The 19,458-nt window shown below is 36.9% G+C and overlaps 1 protein-coding gene across 6 annotated transcripts in view; it reads left to right on the forward strand.

Moving 5' to 3' along the window:
• The window catches only part of ptprt (protein tyrosine phosphatase receptor type T), a 250,176-nt gene that overhangs the window by 42,070 nt on the left and 188,648 nt on the right, over window positions 1–19,458 (forward strand). For all 6 annotated transcript variants that reach the window (XM_084127973.1, XM_084127974.1, XM_084127976.1 and 3 more), the window contains exon 2: window positions 4,682–4,803. In XM_084127973.1, coding sequence (XP_083984099.1) covers window positions 4,682–4,803 — 122 coding nt within the window. The remainder of the gene's footprint in view (window positions 1–4,681; window positions 4,804–19,458) is intronic.

The raw sequence follows: 19,458 nt of genomic DNA on the forward strand, positions 1-19,458 counted from the left end.
TATATTCTCTAGGATGGAGAAAATAACATGTTCTTTGGTAGAAATGACCCCCATTCACTTTGGCTTGTATTTACATTTCTTCCATGTGATAGATCTGAATGTGGCTTGAAACTGAAATAAACTATACAGATGATGAGATTTTAAACATCACTTTGATCGCTGCATTAACAGCAGATATCTGAGCTATTATCTGTGTTTAGTGGGGTGGACATAATCACTTTAGTTTCAAACCGACTATTTGTCTGCTCGACTGGAAATGCCGCTGGTGAGGGCCAAGAAAGACACAGCATATGCTTATGACTAATGCAGTTAAACTCTCAAACATGAACATAACTTCAATATCTATTAACTAAGATCTTAAATAAAGTAAGAAAACATTCAGTTAGTTTATTATATTTTGAAAGCAAATTAGTGGCATTATAGACGTACTCATGTCGAAGCTTTAACTCTTTCTCTGCCAATGACAGAATTTTGGTATTTGGTATAAATTTTGGTATTTACCATTGACGGCTTGCCTGGCTTTCTGTGTTTTCACTGTTATATGGTAGGGCTATTATGCATCTTCTGAGAGCATTGAATATCCTGATCAAAACGCAGGCGAATAAGAAGCAGAAACAAGCAATAGCATATGTAAGCAGATGCTTATGTAAAATAATGCGTTCATCAACATTAAACAGAATATAAATCAAAACTGTCTAACGTTACTGAATGAAATGTCGACCCAGGACGAGCTATAGGACTGTACAAGCATTAGGGGAGTTGATGGACTCGATCTACTCCATCTATGTTTTGATCACCGTTTTGAATCTGATCCAGGCGTAGTCTTTGACAAACACAATTTACTCAGCTTTTTGTTCAAAATGTAGCTTTTTATTAAACTTACCCACATTCAAATGTTGATTAAAAAAGAATGCCTGAAGCTATAATAAAACATTTTTATTTATTTGTTATTATTAAAGCAGAGGCTCTGTTCTTTTTATTTATTTATTGCATGTTCAGATATTCATATAAAAAAATATTCTGGGGGCCATGAAACTTTTGTGAAAATGATCAAAAATGCTGGAGCTGGCTGGCAACTTTTTTTTCAAAAACACTGACGGGGAAAGAGTTAAATTAAAAAAGACACATCATATTGTTTTCTGTTTTGTTTTGTTTTACAGAAACAGGCCCAACTTATTAAGAGAACTGTAAGACCCTTCCACCACTGTTTCTGTACATGTCATTTATTTTTCAGAGCGTAAACAAATCCTCTGTTAATCTAGCAGATGTTACCATCCACCTCTTCCACATCTGCCCCAAATCTCACTTCTTCATTTCCTGAGCTGTGAAATCATCTTGAAGTTCATCAAGAGCTCCTGATAGGGCAGCACGAGCGCTCTGTTCGATAAACATGGTATTGACAGCGTGCCAGCGGTAGGGCATATGCCAGCGAGCTGTGAGAGGTGTGGAGCAATGAGCAGCAGATGTGAGGGACGAGTCCTGCTCGTACCGATGCCGTGTCTGCCACTGATGAGTTTGGAAACTCTTGCTTGTCTGCTGTGGGGAAACTTATCAATAATGGATCAAATTGGTAGGCAACATTAATTAGAGGAGAGATACATTTGTGCGAGTGTGTGTGCAATGTGATTTCATTAGCATATTGGTACTAGCTTATTTTAGTACATTTCTATACATTTTGATAGACAGTGAGTACATTGCACGTTCTTAAACCGATTATGCTTAAGCGACGGCGTAAGATTATAATTTTTTTTTTTTTGCCCATTACCCTGATTTTGGGAGTTACCCTGATGTTAACACCTTAACCTGCGTTCTGTCATCTTATTGAAGTGCGCTGTGTGACAAGAAACTAAGCGTCTGTATTTGGGCAGATTTGAGCGCATCCAGCCACAGTGAATGAGAAATATCGTAAATTCGGACTTTTTCATGACCCAAGAAATATAAAAAATGTGTTCTCATCTTGTGCAGCCAAAGGAAAAATGGTACAGTTGAACAAACTTCAAAAATGAGAGGAGAATGAGTCTGTGTTCCCCATCGACATTTTGAAATACTCTGGGTTTATTTAACATCACAACTCACATGATAAATAGCGTGAAATACATGGATGCCTACGTTTTGACGTCACCATCGGGGAATAACCAGTTTTTTTATACAGTCCTGTAAACGTGGTTTACTTGCATTGCCAGGTTATTGATTTGGATGTAAACCTATAAATCGGTTTATTTCAATAAACAGATTTTTGGTAGTTAACAACATATTGGTGTGCATGTAAAAGTGCTCAATGTCGACAGCATAAACAAGCCTTTGTACATTTGTTTGACTTTAGAGGCTTGAAATGTTTATGAATCCTTAGAGGTTCATAGAACACAGTTCATGGAATTTACAGGTTGATTTTTTAAGAATTTTTTTTTTTTTTTTTAATTTATTACTTTTAATCACTTTTTTTTTTTAAACTTGACATTAGTTTCACTACACTCTGTTTCTGTACAGAACTTGACAGGATTTTGTCAGGCGCTTCATTTATAGAACCTTTTAGGGGTTCCCATCATGGGATAATTTTATGGATTTAGTTTTAATTAACTAATTTTCTTTATTGAATTAAATTTGATGAATTAAGCGGTTCGTAAACCTTATTTAACGCTAGGAAAATGTAAATAACCGTTTAAACATGAAAGTATTATGCAGTCATTTAGGCATTTCTCCTTAATAAAGTATTCTTTAAAATTGAGTAAAATTGAGTTCTATATAGAACCCCATTGAACCTTTTGTCTAAGACTGTATGTTCTGTGTGATTTCTACAGAATGAATGACTGAAATATGTTTGTTTTACCATAATATTGTTTCACTTATATTTCATAGTGATTGAGCTTTCTTGAGCCGTACAAAAAATGCAAATTACTTAACTTTTATTAGTCTCAGTTGAATTTAATTTATAAACAAAATAGTCATTTACAAAGGTATTTACTGTGAAAGTTTCTCTGTTATTTATTGAGAAATTCTAAGTCCTGCAATGGGTTTGTGTTTGAGTTTTTAACACAGTCACCTGTGGGAGTAAACTCAGCGTAAACAAGAGTGACAAATCAGAGATTTAAAAAGTCTTTGTACTAAAGTTGTACAAATGTAAAAGGCTTTTTTTTATACTTTAGATGCTATAAATGATACAGTGTTATTGAATGTATACTAATGTATACAAATACCTAAACATCCCTCTACAAACCCAAAATTCAGTACAAAAACATGCACTATTATGCTATGCTAATTGATTGACACTTTTTTTTTATTGAGTTTAAAAACGTCTTCTTTCCCCAGCGTAGGCTGAGGACAAGCAGGGTGGCAGTATGAATGTGTGCACACTTCAAAGTCAATTAGGAACCGAGAGTTACATAAACTACATGAGACCTTATTTCTTCTGCTGCTGCTGTCTGAACTGAACCCCAGTGGGCAGAAGTGTTCCACAAAATCACGTCTTTGACTGGTTAATTCTTTCCTACTAGGCCCTCCGATCGCTCCCCCTGGAAAATTCTGAATATTTTACAATTGTTGTTTTTTACGGTTGTGCGATTTCTTTGAGATTACCTTTGATGTGGTTTGCGAATCTTGCTTGTATTGTAGGATTCATCGCCTTTCGGCGCTCGTGGCAAATTAATTATTTTTGTAGCATTTTAATCCTCTTGTGTAGCTTAATACGCAGGGGCAAATTAAGACGGCAGTGAATATTTGGTCCTTGAAATATGCAGAAATGTAAATGTAAGTATCCTGCAGGCAGAAGTTTCATCATGTTGAATCTGAGCACTTAACGTGCACACAAGCTAAAGAGATTTCCGCGTTGTGTCGTACTGAAACAACGTCCGTTCAAATAAGTCTGGATGACACGTTCAGTCCACCCTACAAAGATTCAGGAAATAAAATAGTCTGAAGGGAAACAAGAAGTATAAAAAGTTATTTATAAAAAGGATAGTTCCCGCCCTAGATGCTGATTGGTTAATACAGTATTCCTGTCAGAGTAATATTATGTGAAAACCTGTTTATTAACTCACAAAAGTCTGTACGTCTGACACACAAAAAAATACAATGAGTTCTTTTTGCATAAAGAAAATAATATTAAAATTTAATTTATTTATTTTTTAATAGATTTTTTTAAATGACAGTTTCACTTTTTTTTTTTGTTGTAATTTCAATCAGATTAAAATAATATAATATAATGATTTTTAAAATTAATATAGGAATTTATCAAAATTAAATTTAATACAGCATATACAACCATAACAACGAACAAACAAATAAATACATATTCAGAGAATATATAAATTTGCTTGATAAAGCAATATTTTAATAGAAATCTGTGATCGTAATATTTTTTATTTCATAAAAGCTGTAAGTCAAGGCTGTGCTGCACTGTGTCACTCAGTGACACGTCATATAGTATTGACCATTTATATTCACAATATAATACACCCTTTTGCACCTTACTGCTTAAATAATCCCTCTCTCTAAAATAGGAGACAAGAAGACGTGTGCTATTTCATCCTGGGTTTCTAATCCTTAGCTCCCGGCTAGCATAAAGCTTAATGCGGTGGAAAATCGTGTTTTTAGCGAAGATGAAGTAATGATGGCACTCCGTGGCTTAATCATGTTGACATATGCCATCTTCCCCTCTTTTCTCTCCTGTGTGTTCTGTAGGCAGCTGTTCGTTTGAAGAGCACTACAGTAATTGTGGCTACAGCGTGGCGTTGGGGACTAATGGCTTCGCCTGGGAGCAAGTCAACACCTGGGAGAGACCCTCCATGGACGCGGCCGTTCCCACAGGTATGGGATACACCTACATGCCTCACTCTTTCCTGTTTTATTTCTCTCTTTCTCTTCTATTGAAGACTTTTTAAAGGAATAGTTCACTCAATAATGAAAATGGTAATTTATGTGAAGCATTTCTATGATGCTCCAAACTGACATAAAACAACCATTACAATGCATTATAGAGTGCATCATTAGAGTTCCAGAAGTAAAAATCCCACATATATATTCTTGCAATAGACATAATCAACATCTTTAAAGCTGCATTCCGTAACTTTTTTGGGGTTAAAATGATCCAAAATAAATTTTTGAGCAAGTACATAACCAGCCAGTGTTCAAAACTATCTGCTTGCCTTAGCTCGATTCAAAACGGTAAGCTTGTAATAATGTTTTTAATTCCAGTGGTACTGGTGGATTTCCGCGGGAAATTCGAGCATGTCTTTGCATCATTACGTCACATCTGTCCACATAAAGAGTCTCGGCTAGTAGGCTATGAGTGTGAGGATGTTGGAGGTGGAGATTTATAGCCTTTTCTCACAGCACTTGATATAATTAAACTTATCAATTTGATGGCGGATCTAGAAAGGTTCAAATGACAATCACCAGTGATAACTGGAGATTCACTCGTTGTAAAATGCAAAAGACTTCAGACTTCGGAGTGGCTACAGAAAAAAGAGACTGCAATCAGGCGTAAGCGAAAACTAGGATAAATATCGGAAGGGCTTTTGAAAGGTGGCGTGAACTCTGTGTTTTGAAGGGGTTCAAAACAGACGCAGAGACGGCTTTTTTTCTGCTGGACAGGTAAGACATAAGCGATCGTTAGATTTAATCAGCGCGATTTACTGCAATGCTTTTATCCCTGTAGTTGGTCAGAACAAAAGTGGATGTTACTTGTTCAGATGACATTTTCCGGTGAAAATTCTTATGTTGGTCGTACTTCCAAAAAGTAGAATCTGTGATTGCGAATGATCCACACCGGCACAGCGACTGACAGCCACACATTCTCCTCAAAACATTGGATTCATCCGCGCTGTGCCGTGCCGAGGCACAACCCACGTAAAGTTACGGACTGCAGCTTTAAATCAGTAGTTTTAAAGTTATGCCTTTTGTAAAACTATTATGTAATCTGCAATGCTTGTAGTTCTTTCCCTCTTTAAAGCCGTTTAGTAGCCTACTTTTTTGCTTCAAATCAAAATTTGTGATGGTGTGATTTACATTGTAGCTGCTCGGTTTTGGTTATGGCATACAGTATAACTCTTTAACTTTTTAAAAATCCCTTTAGGAAAATGTATTGGTAAAAATATTTTCGGAACCAATGCCACAGGAAAAAGTGGGCGGGCACTGTTACACTCTATATAGATTGATGCACTATATTGCAAGTCTCCTGATGTGGCTACACGTCACATCACTTTCACTTTCTATGACCATACGCACACCGGCGGCACCACTCGGCATCTGTCCAACTTGAGACTCCAGCTGTTCAAAATCATGCTGCGCCACAGCGTCACCCACATATAGTTTACATTCAAATTAAAATACAACGATTTGGGACAAATTTATGTACGTACTGACTTAACCCTAGGAGAGTATATAAGAAATGTGTATTGTGCATTTTTCAGAAACAGGTTTGTTTTTGTGGCTTAAATAAATATGCTTCATATAGAGAAATAATATAGATCACCCTTTCCGTTTTCGTGGGTTTTTTTCTTCAAATACCTTAATTCAAACTCATTGATGCCACTTTGTTCTTTCTTGAAGTGAACTTTGTCCTGTATGGTGATTAGATTCACTGTTTTGGACTGCCGCCTTGAAATACAGAATGGCGTGACCGGTGTGCGATAAGCCTGCATGTGAGATGTCCGAGGCTCTGCGCGGGAAGCCACTATTTCCAACCCGTTCTCACAAAGGCCGTATGTCCAAGACTTTTGGGCAAAAAGCGCCCTGACATCTTTATTGCTACGTGCAGGTAAACTCATGGCAATTATAAGAGAAGTCACAGAGAATTTTGTTTTTATTTCAATTAAATCAAAATTTGCGGCCAAATTGGCTGGTGAGTGAAAATGCTAATTTCAAACCCTGTGGAGAAGGCACTTTGGCCTCCAGTCTGTCTCGAAGTCAATCTCTTTCTCTCTCAGTCCATCTCTCTCTGAAGCTCGACAGTAGTTCACAGTGAGACAAATGGCAATCAAGTTCACTGTCACTCTCACTCAGCCATCTCCTGCAGCGCTCAACAACCTCTGTCTCACAGCACCCTTAAAGACAATAGAGTCAGCTACACAACTGCGTCTCTCCCCGTCAGCTTATTTAACCCCATTTGCTCCCTACACACTACATCTGGCACAAAAGCACCCCGTCTTACAGACGCTCCATTGGAAAGATGCTTATAAAAGACATCCTTATAAATGACAATTTTGGGGGGTAGTGTGCTCCTTTCAAAGTGCTAGAAGTTTAGGTTTACTCTAGTGAAAGCACCTTTGCCAGAATGGCTACAGTGCTTTATAATGTGATTCCTGTTTAGGACACTGTATTGAGTCGCCACTTGATGTCCAAAGTAAAATCTGGGTCCTGAAGCAAAACCAGTTGAGACGCACTGTTTTGAGAAAACGAGGTCGTCAACAGCATCAAACAAAATCTAGCCGAAAACATCAAAGTCTAGTAATTTTTCTCTATTGGGGGCACTAGCATCAGGCCCCATCTGATAAAAATACACAAGCACTCATTAATAAATAAACGGCTGAAGAAGCACCATCTGCGCGTGTTGATGTCATCAGGATCTGATTGTCTAATCAGGGGAGGAAATTGGGCCGCGGCATGATCCTTCCGTCATTAAGCCCTGTGGAGACGCACCGATATCAGTCTCTCCTCTCTGATTGTAGGCGGCACTTAATACAGTGTTCAGTGAATTACACCCAGGATGCAAAAGACCTGATGAAAAGGAGCAATAGAAGAGTGTATCCACAGGAAAATTGTATTGCTCAGAGGTTGCTCTTTTATAGCTCAGGAGACCTAATCAAAGACTTTAGATATAAAAAGATGACGCACTCATGTTACTATGAATGGGAAAAAGTTCAACGCGCAATATGGAATAAATCCCGCCTTCTAAATAAAAGAGCCAATCACTGATTGGTAAAGTCATTGCGTTAAAGGGACTTTTTTGGAGGTGTGCTTCTTTGCGTAATACGTGCTACTTAGATTACAGCCAGTGTTGAATATCCTAAATTCCATGATGATGGAATTAAATATCTCTAGAATAAATATCAAGTTCTGGCATAAAACTCTCGATAGGGCAGGCTGATAGGTCCTTAACTCATTTGGTAGCGATTGCATTGTCATCTACATTGCGCAGCTGCGGCTCAACATTCAAATACTGGTAGTGTTTGCTGTTTGCAGACTGCAGTGCTTTTTCTATCTGCTATAGGGTTATTACATGTAATGTAATGTTATTACATGTTATTACATTTTTTCCGCCAAGACCAAATACATTAATATTGCCATATCCATGACCATGCGAATCTCTATTACCATGCCAATCTCTCAGAGAGCTAAAAGATAGAATCATAATGTGGAATTTGAAGAGCAATGTTTTAGGGCATATTCAGATTTTAAATGTCAACTTCAGTATCTTGGCAAGAGTGTGTGAGAGAATATTAGGATATTTGTATTAGAAGAAATCTTTTGGATTGAAATGCATATCTCCTTTTCTTCTCCATTTAGTCTCATTGCTGCCTAGGAGAATCAGTTGCTATAATATGGAGGTATCATTTGTGTTTTGTTTTCTTTACGGGCAGAGCAAGAAAAGGTAGAGAGATAGAGAGAGAAAGGCGACTCAGGTGGGGATGAAGGCACCTTAATGTGTTCTTACAGGAAGTGTAATGAAGCCTGTCAGTCGCCACTGTTTCATTTTATTCCTCCGTGGACCGCGGGTCACTAGCATCAATACAATCCATTCCTCTCATTACTGCCGCCCTCTGAGGGCTTCAGAGACAAGCTCCTCCAGGGAAAATACATCTGTGAATGAGATGTTGTGGCCAGGTGCACACGCTCTTATTGCTGTCAGAGAGGAGACCAATCATCCCTCCGATGTCACACTCTAAAATGTTAAGCGAGGGAATGTGCATCAGTACTTTTAGTTGAGTTTATTAATGTAGTCAAGCTCAACAGTGGCTTTGATGGCAAAAACATCTAATTTTAGGCAGCAGTGTGCACATATGAATTGAGAAAGTTTCTGATTAACACGTACAATAGTATTCATATGTTTTTTAGACATCTTCTTTTGTGTTCCAAGGTAGAAAGGGGCAAAAAAAAAAAAAAAAAAAAAAAAATTGATTTGGAGCAACATGAGAGTGAGTAAATGATGACAAAATTTTCCTTTTTGGGTGAACTATCCCTTCAAATGTAAGATTAGTCTGGGTATTTTTAGTCTGTGAGGTTTGGGGTCACTTGTTTGTTTTTTTAAAGAAAAACCAAGTGAACGGTTTAGACTGCGTTTATAGCTTTGCTATGTGTTTGATTTATAAAACTTTTTGGACCTTTAATGAACTCACAGAGGCCATTTATTTCCTGATGTATTTACTATGTCTTTGACGGACAGATGAAAGACTGCAGCCTAATTTTTTAATGTTCTTTCTCTCTTTGTTTCTCATGTCTTTATGATATTTGTCCTACTATTTCTATCCTCTGATTGGCCAGAGCTGTCAACAAATCAGAGCCAGTCAAAAGAGCTGTCATTTAATCATCACAACTGATTTCTGTGCGGCCGTCCTCTTGGGTGTCCAAAGTCCCTCTGCATACTGTGCACTTTTTGGAATGGTAATTGAGTTCTGAATTATAGGTTGTCTGGGCAGTATTGCGTTAATGTGCGTGTTACAGATGGTTGGCATTTTAGCCTTTCACTTTTACTTTTTCATATTTCTTTGTCCTTCGTGATGATTTGAGGGCTCTCATGGGCAGCAGTGCTTGATTGTGAGTCTGATTTCTGTCCTCTAAGATTAGAAAGTGGGGCGGAAAAGGTTGCAATTGAAAAGAAATTGACAGGGAAGGAGCTCTAGGCAAGCACTTGCGTACACCCACTTACACATGCACTTAATCATATAGACACATAAAAACCAGTGTTGAGTGAATCTTTGAGTTGCTCATAATTTAAAGTAGTTAAACTAGTCATGTTACACTACAAGCTAATGAATTAATAAAAAAAAAAAATTAAATCAAAGCAGTGTTTTTCTGACACAAAATCTTGAGAATCTTAATTAAGATGATTTATGAACAAATTTATTCACGAAATGCCACTAATATATATAATAAAACACATTTATATAATTGTGTAAAAACATAGTGATCAAACAGCAGAATTTAACAAAATATTATGTTGAGAAGTAAAGAAGATGGGCACACACACATCAGCAATGAACTGGTGCATTTAAATTAACTGTCCAGGTGAACAGATTCACTAAAATTAATCTTCCCAAAGGTTCATTTGAAAGTTAATGTTTAGATGACATTTAGTGCTTCAGTTTGCTTGGCTATAAACATAAGCATAAATAAATAAACATAATTATCCATAATGAATAATTTTACAGTGAAATATTACTATATTTCTTATTTTATTTTTATTTAACAACAATATTGTTGTTATTATTATTATTATACTGTAGTCGTGTTGATACATAATAACACATTTTTTTGACAAATTGCGCAGCCCTACAAACAGGTGCAGCAAACCTGAAGCTTTTTTGAATTGATGCAATCACAATTTTTATCAGAAAAATATTAGATGTTTTTTTCCCCCCTCCAAATTCAAAAGTTTTAGCTGGAAGTAATAGGATAACAGGCTTTGTTGTTTAGGAGGTTTGTGACAATCTGCCATTTTAAAGTGGTAATAAAGTCTTATCTGGTAATTTGGTAATACTGAGTAGGTGGTTTTGAACATTAAACAACAGTGACTATGTTCAAATGTTACACAGCGAGAGATATGGAGAATGAGGGAAGCTGGGTATCCAGCAGCACATTGCCATGAATGAGATTGACAGGTCAAAAGAGACAATAGACAGAAATAGAGAGCGATAGGCAGAAAAAGACAGATAGAAGGAGATGATTGAGAGTGAGGTAGTGGATTTAGCAGCATATCCCAACACACATCAGTCTTGTTTACTGATTTCCAGGCTCCAATAAAGCAAAGCTATAGCCTCTATGAGTCTCCTGTTGCGAGCTGCCGGAATCACGCTCTCACACTGGGGACCCGACTGCTAAGAGCCCTCCGCTCCTCCCTTCTCTCACTGTCTCGATCTTCCCGTTTGCTTTTTCTTTCCTCTGCTTTCTCGCTCTCCCCCTCCCATGTCTCCCAAATTCATCACACCTTCCGCTGACACGCTGCTTTCATTAAAGCCCCGCTCGGGCCCTCTGCTGACTTACATGTCTCTGCTCTGGTTTACATGCCTCGGTGAACATACTCCCAGTGATGCATTCTCACTTTCAGACTCGCACACACTCTCACTCACTTGGTGGCTTGGGTCAAGAATCAGAGCTTGTGATTAACAGGACAAAACATGCATCTGTTCTCACCAGGAAAACAGAATGTTTTTATGTCCATCTCTGCTTTGTTTGGTTGCTTGTTCATGCCTCCCTTCTCATCGAAGAGCGAATTAGGATTTAAAGAGGTTAAATTATGCAATTGTATAATTTAATTTGCCTCCCTGAAGTGTACTTATAACGTTAGTATAGTTCTTTTGACAAAAAAAAAAACAAACATGAGTTTTATTTTTAATGTTTACATCCTCACGATTGGGTGGGCCAAGTTTATGATCACTGTTGGCATGTACATGTGGGTGGGCATAGGGTAATTTTTGGGGTTTCTGATGTTCATTCTAATGAGTTTTTGCTGTTCAGTTTAAGAAGTTTAGTTTGTTTGCATTTTGTTTAAGTGAACTCTTATCTCAAAAGAGTAAGGCAAACCTGATTCCTCATGATGTTTTTTCGGTAATGATCTAAAATGTTGATATTTTTTCATTTAATTTTGATTTCACAAATTTACCTGTTCTCCCTTCAGTTTTTTGAAGCTTGGGAGCCTAAATTCACTTTGCATTAGATTCTCTCTGACTGAAAGACCATTGCCGTCTGTATGTCTGAAAGTGTGTGTGTGTGTGTGTGTGTGTGTGTGTGTGTGTGTGTGTGTGTGTGTGTATGTCTCTGGGCTGTTGAATTTGACAGACATACATGCTTGAAGGCCCTGTGATCGCCTGCCAGAAAAACAGTGTCTCTCTACTCGTACAGCACCTTGTAAAGTGAAATGCTTCATCTTTCCATCCTCCCTTTATCCCTCAATATTTTTTCAATATATCCCCCATTTTTCATTGTCCCCATATCGCTCACATTCTCATCTCCTCGGTGTAGTAATCCTTTTATCTCTGTACTTGGATAATACAATTTTCTGATCATTTGTTGGGATGAAGGAGTTTCTGTTATCCATCACTCGTAACCAAGGCCAGAAATTTGTTGTCTGGTGACGACCTTGAGCGGTGCGTGGTTACCTTTTCCTTTGTACGCATAGAGAAAACAGGGATGGGTAACCATAAGTCAATGCCATTGTTTGACCAGCAGAGCATTTAAAAGCCATTGCTGTCAGGAGCAATGTGGCCCCAGAGAGAAATGCAGAGAGTTGGTACTTCTTTTCATGCTGAGTATATATAGTAAGCTTTATGCAGCACTACCTCAGTAAGAACAAATCAGTGGTCTTGATCATACTTTAAGAATAGCATGCGCTGCAGTAATCATACTGTAATGCATTACATAGGTCATTCAGTTCTTAAGGTTGATGCTGTATGGGAGTTCCTAAGACATGTAATGTCTATGTCTACACAGAGCAGTATATTTAAAGAGGGATGTTCCAGCTTTCTCAAACAGAAAACATGAAATTAATTTTGTGGGTTTTGTAATAATTAAATATCATATCTAATACATTTTATATCATAATTAAAATATTAATGTCCTATTTTTTCACTATAGAATTGTCCATGTATGTTCATTTTGTAGCAAAAATCTCTCTTGAAATAGTTGTTAATAATCCTTATCCAGTGCTCATATGACTGGAAAAGTCATGGTCAATTCAAAGTCAAAAAGTCAATTCATTGATCAAAAGATGTAGCTACCTGGAAGTTTATTTCAGAGGTGTAAACATTATGCATAATAGAAAAGTAATTCAAGTTTTCCAGACCAGAAAAAGCCATAAAACCTATTTAAGTGAGCATTCATTTGAAAGAGCAGGCAGGCCTTTAAATCTGTTCCCCTGTTGTACCAACCTTGGTTGAGTCTTACAGTTTTAAATGGTTTGCATGTGCATTTGTTAACCAAGATGTTAAAATTGCTATACACATCATTAATGTTTATCAAGATGATGCAAACTAGATTTAGTCACAGAGATGCAGAGTTGTTGCTCATTATATGTTGTATTCATGATGAGTAGATCAATTTGACAAATAGAAAAGTAGCATGTTTTTAAGAGTGCGCTAGCATATAAATGACCTCAGATCTAATAGATATGGATAAGGTTTGAAAAGACATCAGGGTGAGTAAAAGACAAAAGCGTTTTCAGTTCCTTTTGGTTGACTGTCCTTTTAAAATCTCTCTTTTGAACATCTGTTTGGATTTTTCGCCTCTTGTTCTTATGCATGCTATTACAATTCAGCAAATTGTCCTCAACAAATCAGTTAACTCTCTTCACATTACATCTGTTTGAAATGATTTTATGAGACAATGCACCTTATGTTCCACCAAATTTCATTCATGGGAGCCATTTCTTCACTGGAATAGTTTAATCTGAAATAATGTGACCAGAAAGATTACATTGGGCTGGCAGAGAGAAGGGCATAATTAATTTGATGGTGACTTAATAAATCCAGGGTGACATATGAGGCACTGCAAGGCATGCTTAATGAGAGCGGGAATAAAAATGAGAGAGAATGAGAGAGAGTAGAAATGTTCTACTGACTCTTTCCACAGATTGTGAAGCAGACAGCAGAGCTCTGGGCGATGAGAGGGCCACTTTACAGCTGAAATTAAATACCGCAACAGAGCTTCAACTCGGAACAGTTGAACCCAGTAGATCTATACTGATCCTGGATTTAAAGTGATGTAACCTCAGTCTCTCGCCAAGAAAGTTTGGGTCCAGTTTGTGACAAAGGCTAAATTCAGGAAGTGTTAGTTAGTGACTTTAATTTATCTGGTGGTTTTCAGACCCAACAGGACACTAATTGCAGGTACAGTATGTGTACCTTACTCAGATTGGGATTTAGTCCACAGTACCTACTACACATTAGATCACCAATTTGATCTTGCTGTTCAGATATCATGTGTACTACTGAAACTCACAACATTTCTCAAGATCATGTCTGGGTCATATATTACCCCAAAAATCAAAAGAAAGAAATAAGAAAATACATTTTTAGAATCATTTAAATTACATTGACATTATTGGCATGGCATTATTAATCTTATTTCTCACCTTGTACCTTGCTCGGACCGAGATTTAGGCCACAAAAAGTAGATTTGCATTCCTTATATCATGATTCATGTGTACCTGTTGAAAAGAATCTAAAGAACACGTCTGGGTCATATATCTCACCTCATTAATCAAAAGAAAGAAATAAGATTTTGCTTTGCAATATTATTTTCATGGCAATATTAAGCATTTTTCCCACCCAAGTTCTCATTACTGAAATGCAAAAAAAAATATATATATATTAAAGTGCCACTATTCTGCTTTTTCGAATATTACCTTCCATGCAGTGTGCCTCACTTCAAAAAGATGATGATTTGTACTGGAATTGATACAGAAAAAAAACAACGCCATTGTTACTGTTCGCATTACTGTGTATCAAGTGCTGAGGAAGCCTCTGGAGTTGAAATTCAGATATGGTAATGGACATTTAGTTTTCAACACGCATTGTAAGCGGTAGAACAATCACAACAGACTGAGCCATCTGACCAATCAGAGCAGAGAAGGCTCTTGGAGATGAGGGAGAGACTGAATATTTGAAAGAACCATTTTCAGACACTTTGAGATATGAGGTGATGTGCAATGTATGTTATACAAAAATTAAAGTGTTTTTTGACCTTTAAAAAACAAAACAAAACTTTTAAAATAGCATAATAGGGGCACTTTAAGTAATTCAACTTCATGCTATTTTTTTTCTTTTTTTTTGTAGTTCCTTTATGTTGATTTTAAAAAATCCCTCAAAAGTAAATGGCATTACAGCAATGTGAAATGCAAAAAAATGTAACGCACCTAGAACAGAACATATTTTTAAATGTAACATTTTGTAATCATTTCATACAAAGTAAAAACAAATATATACTGTCTATTCTTTTGATTTTGGGTTTAAATATGATGACAGTTTTTGTGAGATTCAGCCATATACATCATCAGTACATCTGTGAAAGAAGGCATCGTCTGCTAATCATATTTTGAGTACCGACATCTAAAAATTCTAAAAATATATCAGTTCTCCGTTCTAAGTAATATAACTCATCAGCATGAAAGTAGGCTGTTTAGTTAAATTGGTGATTGAAATGGAATTTATCTGCGGTCATCTATTCAGGGATTCAGAGCATCCTCCTCGCATCAGATATACTTCATGTTTGCTAAGCATATTAGGCTGTTCCTGTTTTGCACCTGTTGTTATGTCTTGCTAACTGCCTCATGTAACGTAATACTTAATGACTATTCATTATAGAATGACCACTTGGCTTTTAAGTACCTATTATGTGTATATTGCATGTGTGAGTGTAGCTTGTAGTATAGAAAGCTGGGAGGGCCAAACTAAACAGTCAAACTCGGCAGATGCTTTGCAATAAAAAGGGACACCCTCTGGTCTCATTTTTCTCCCAACTCCTTTTAGAAAGACTTGCCAATAGTATTACAACTTCATTATAGGAGTTCAAAGCACAGAAATTGTGTTTCCAGCAAAAAGGAGCATTACTTTGCCCTTAGAACTCTGTTCTTGATCTCTGTTCAAGCCCAAAAGTAGCATCCTATATCACAACACACAACACAAACCTCATTCTATACGGCTTTCTTAGTTGCTACAAGTCATTTATCATAAGTCTTTGTCCTTCTTTACTGTTTTGTTAGCCTGGTTATCTTCTTCTGTGTGTGTTCATGCACATGTGTGTGTTTAGACTGTAACCATTGCTTATCAGCAGATATAATATGGTGGTTCCAGCTGAATGCTCTCTTTGTCCTCCTTGCAATCAGACCCCGGCGTGGCCTTTGTTGACGGAGCATTTCTCTCCAACCCTCGGGGAACGATGAAGGCTCATCTAAAAGCTTGATTCAAGAGTGGCCGTCCAAAACCACCAGGCTGGGCGTATGTGTGATATTGAATAGGCCCTCTGAAAGCACTGACCTTTTCTTTTGCCAAACCAACAACAGATTTCACTTTTGCTGCTACCTTGGGGACAATTATGCATCTGCTTTCCTCCCCCACTTATTTCTTACCTCTCTCTCTCTCTCTCTCTTCCACATTTGTTGCATTGTGTTAGTGGAAGGTCAGCCGCCTCAGTGTGCTTTGAATCATTCTTGTTTCACAGAGAAAGCCTGAGTTTAGGAGGATTGCAGCCTTTGGGAAAAGACTGAGATGTCATCTTTGATATTTTGTAGAAAATGACTCGTTCTTTATGTCTCAGTTAAAGCTTCCTCTGATCTTAAATGAGCACTTCTCCTTTGTATTGCAGGTTTAGCAAACATTTCACCATCCAATGCTCATATATTTACCCCATTGCAGTTTTAGCCTCTCTTGGTGTACTTGGTACATTTGTACACTATTTAAAATATAATAACTTGTTCCACTTTCCTTTTTTACTAACGTCACCAAGACCTCTTACTTTTTTCAACCCCTCCCCTCATTTCATGATTCAATCATTTCCTAATTAATTTCCATGTATTTTTTTTTGAATAGCCTATTGTATTTGGAAATAATGTTGTTACGGAAGTAAAATGCAAACATTGTTTGATGTTGACCTTGAAACACAGTTGTAAACCTAATTTTTTTTTTTTTTTTTTTTGCAAGGTTTTCCTGTTTTTGAAGGGCAAAAACATTTAATTTAGTTTTGGAGAATTTGTAAAGTCATTGTGGGTTCAACCTCATTTGAAGTATTGTACATGTGGCGTTTCTTATAATTTGGTTGTATTAAAAACTTCAGCTTTTAATGTAAACATATTAGATTAGCGTTATTGTTACTTTAATTCATCTGCCATGTTAAATCACGGATTATATATCTGTGACAGATTTGCTCCAACATTACTCCCTCACTACTATCCTAATCACCTGAGTACTGATGACCCGCACCTGCAGCTCATTCCCACATCTATCACCCTCAGTGTAAAAGCACACACTTCAGTTGCACTTCTTGTCTAGTCTCGACTTGGACCTCAGATATCTTTCCATGCTCTTGGACTGTATATGCACTTACCTCCTGTGATTACCTTCTTACCTTGTTCTTGTATTACATGCATTACCTGCCCTTGTGATCCAACTCCAGTGTCTCTTATGCGTTTTCTCCATTCCCTGTAAGACATTTCAGTTCATTCCTCAAGTTCTTTGGCCACAAAAAGGTGTGTGTGGTTGTCCACACCAGTTGAAGTCTCCAACTCGTCTGTCTCCTGTTGTTCCGTTGATTACCTTCTACATAAAGTGTTCACCTCAACCATTATCATCACTTACCTGTTTGACATTGTCCTGCAAAGAAAGCGCTGTTACTTTCCACCTCTCTCTCTGAGTCTGTCATATCCTAACCATATCTTAGACTTGTTACTACTAAAGTGCATGTTTCCTTACACATGTTGATGTGCTTATAGTGTACCGAGTAAACGGCTTTTACACAAACTAATGTTGTTCATGTGGTGCTGTCATTAACAAATATCAGACCGTTTTGTTGTTTGAATTGTGCATCCTTCAAAAACTTGAAAACATCTGAGGATAACCAAGGCTTTATTAAATCCTCTGTAACAGGGTTTTGGTAATCCACAAGAAAAGCTGGGCTAGATACAGCTGTTATTTTCTGTTTCCTTTTATTTGATCAAATGGAGGCCCTCACCGGGTTATTTAAAGGTAATAAGTGCAGTGCATCTACAACAAGAAGACTTTTCATTGGTCCTCAAGACTAACTACACAGCTGCATGTGGTCTGCCAGTACTTCTGGATCACTTCCATTCTCTTTTCTTCCCTATCACAGATAAAGTGTCATTCGACCTACTTTTTTTTTTCTTCTTTTTTTTTTTACAAATAAACCGAATTCCTCTCTTTTCTCTCTCATTGCTGCTCCGACAGTTATAGTGATTGAGAGAGAGAGTGTGAGTGTGAATTACTTCCATCTCCACCATGTCAAATCCAGGGGATGTGGAGTTTTCATTTTTTTTGTAGTACCACCACACCTTTTTGCTTAAGACTGGCTTTTTTCATCTCTTCTCAACCCAATCCTCAAATCTTCTAAGTGTTGAAATTGTGTCTGGATAACCTGAATGACAAAAACGTTTGATAAAGCAAGAAAAGTACTTCTTTTGTGTATGTGCCCATGGTCTTTATGGCCTTCATGAGTTCAAGTTGCAGTACTCTGAAAGTCATGTCAACTTGAAACTGCATTCGCAATCCATTTTCCTTCTGTCATTTGACGTAGTGAAAGGTCAGTAAAACTGTTGTTCAACTAGAAACAAAGGACTTAAAGCTCCACTGTATGAGCTTTTGAACGGGGAAAATAAAAGTTCACCCTTCAGAACGTCTCAATGCATCCCATATGAAACGGCGACTTTTTTTCTTGTTGAATATTTTATGTAACTTTTAAATGCATTATAGAAGGAAAATAGTTTGTGAATGACATTTCATGTTGATTTAGCCTGATTAAACCTGATTTAATATCTCAACAGTGTTATTTTCTGTATTTTCAGTTTTCATTTTTATTTTAGTGATAGATATTGTTTTTTTCCCTATATTTTGTTTTAAAAAATATATATATTGTTACATACCTTTTAATTTATCTTTTTAAATGTTTGTTTACTTCAACTTATTTTATTTCAGTTAGTTGCCAAGGAAACATTTCTTAGTTTTAATTTTACGTTTTCATCTAATATTTATTTTCCAGATTCATTTAAATGAATAAAAAAGGAGAATACCAACACTGTCTCTTTTATTCGTTTGATTTTTAACAAGCTTTCACGTACCACTGAACACATCAAGATGTTGTTGAGATTACAATTGTGTTCAGAACACTTTCTTCCTAAATTGAATCACTGATTATGTGTATTGAAATATATGTAAAATGAAAGTGTTCTCATCCTCAAGAGTCAGTAAAGAACAAAATAATGTGTGTTTACTGAGAATTACATCACTGTTCAAGATCTAATTAGGTCTGAAGAACATAAATCTGCAATATTGATATTTATTACGCTTGTGCATTTGTTGAAGGCAGACAGGTGATTTATCTCAATGTGTGAGTGTACCTTGCACCTTCTCTCGCTCTCCGTTCCTCTAAGCTCCCTGACAGAACGTCATTAGAGTTGTGGTTATATGCATTCTTCATGAGAGATGCCTGCTGGAGCCATTAGCTAATTATGGTCATGATTTGATCATTTATGGATTAGTGCACAAGGCCCAGTGTTAACTAAACATTGCATGCTGTCTTGCC

Source organism: Abramis brama (genome assembly GCF_963993115.1).
Source record: "Abramis brama genome assembly, chromosome: 11".
NCBI lineage: Eukaryota > Metazoa > Chordata > Actinopteri > Cypriniformes > Leuciscidae > Abramis > Abramis brama.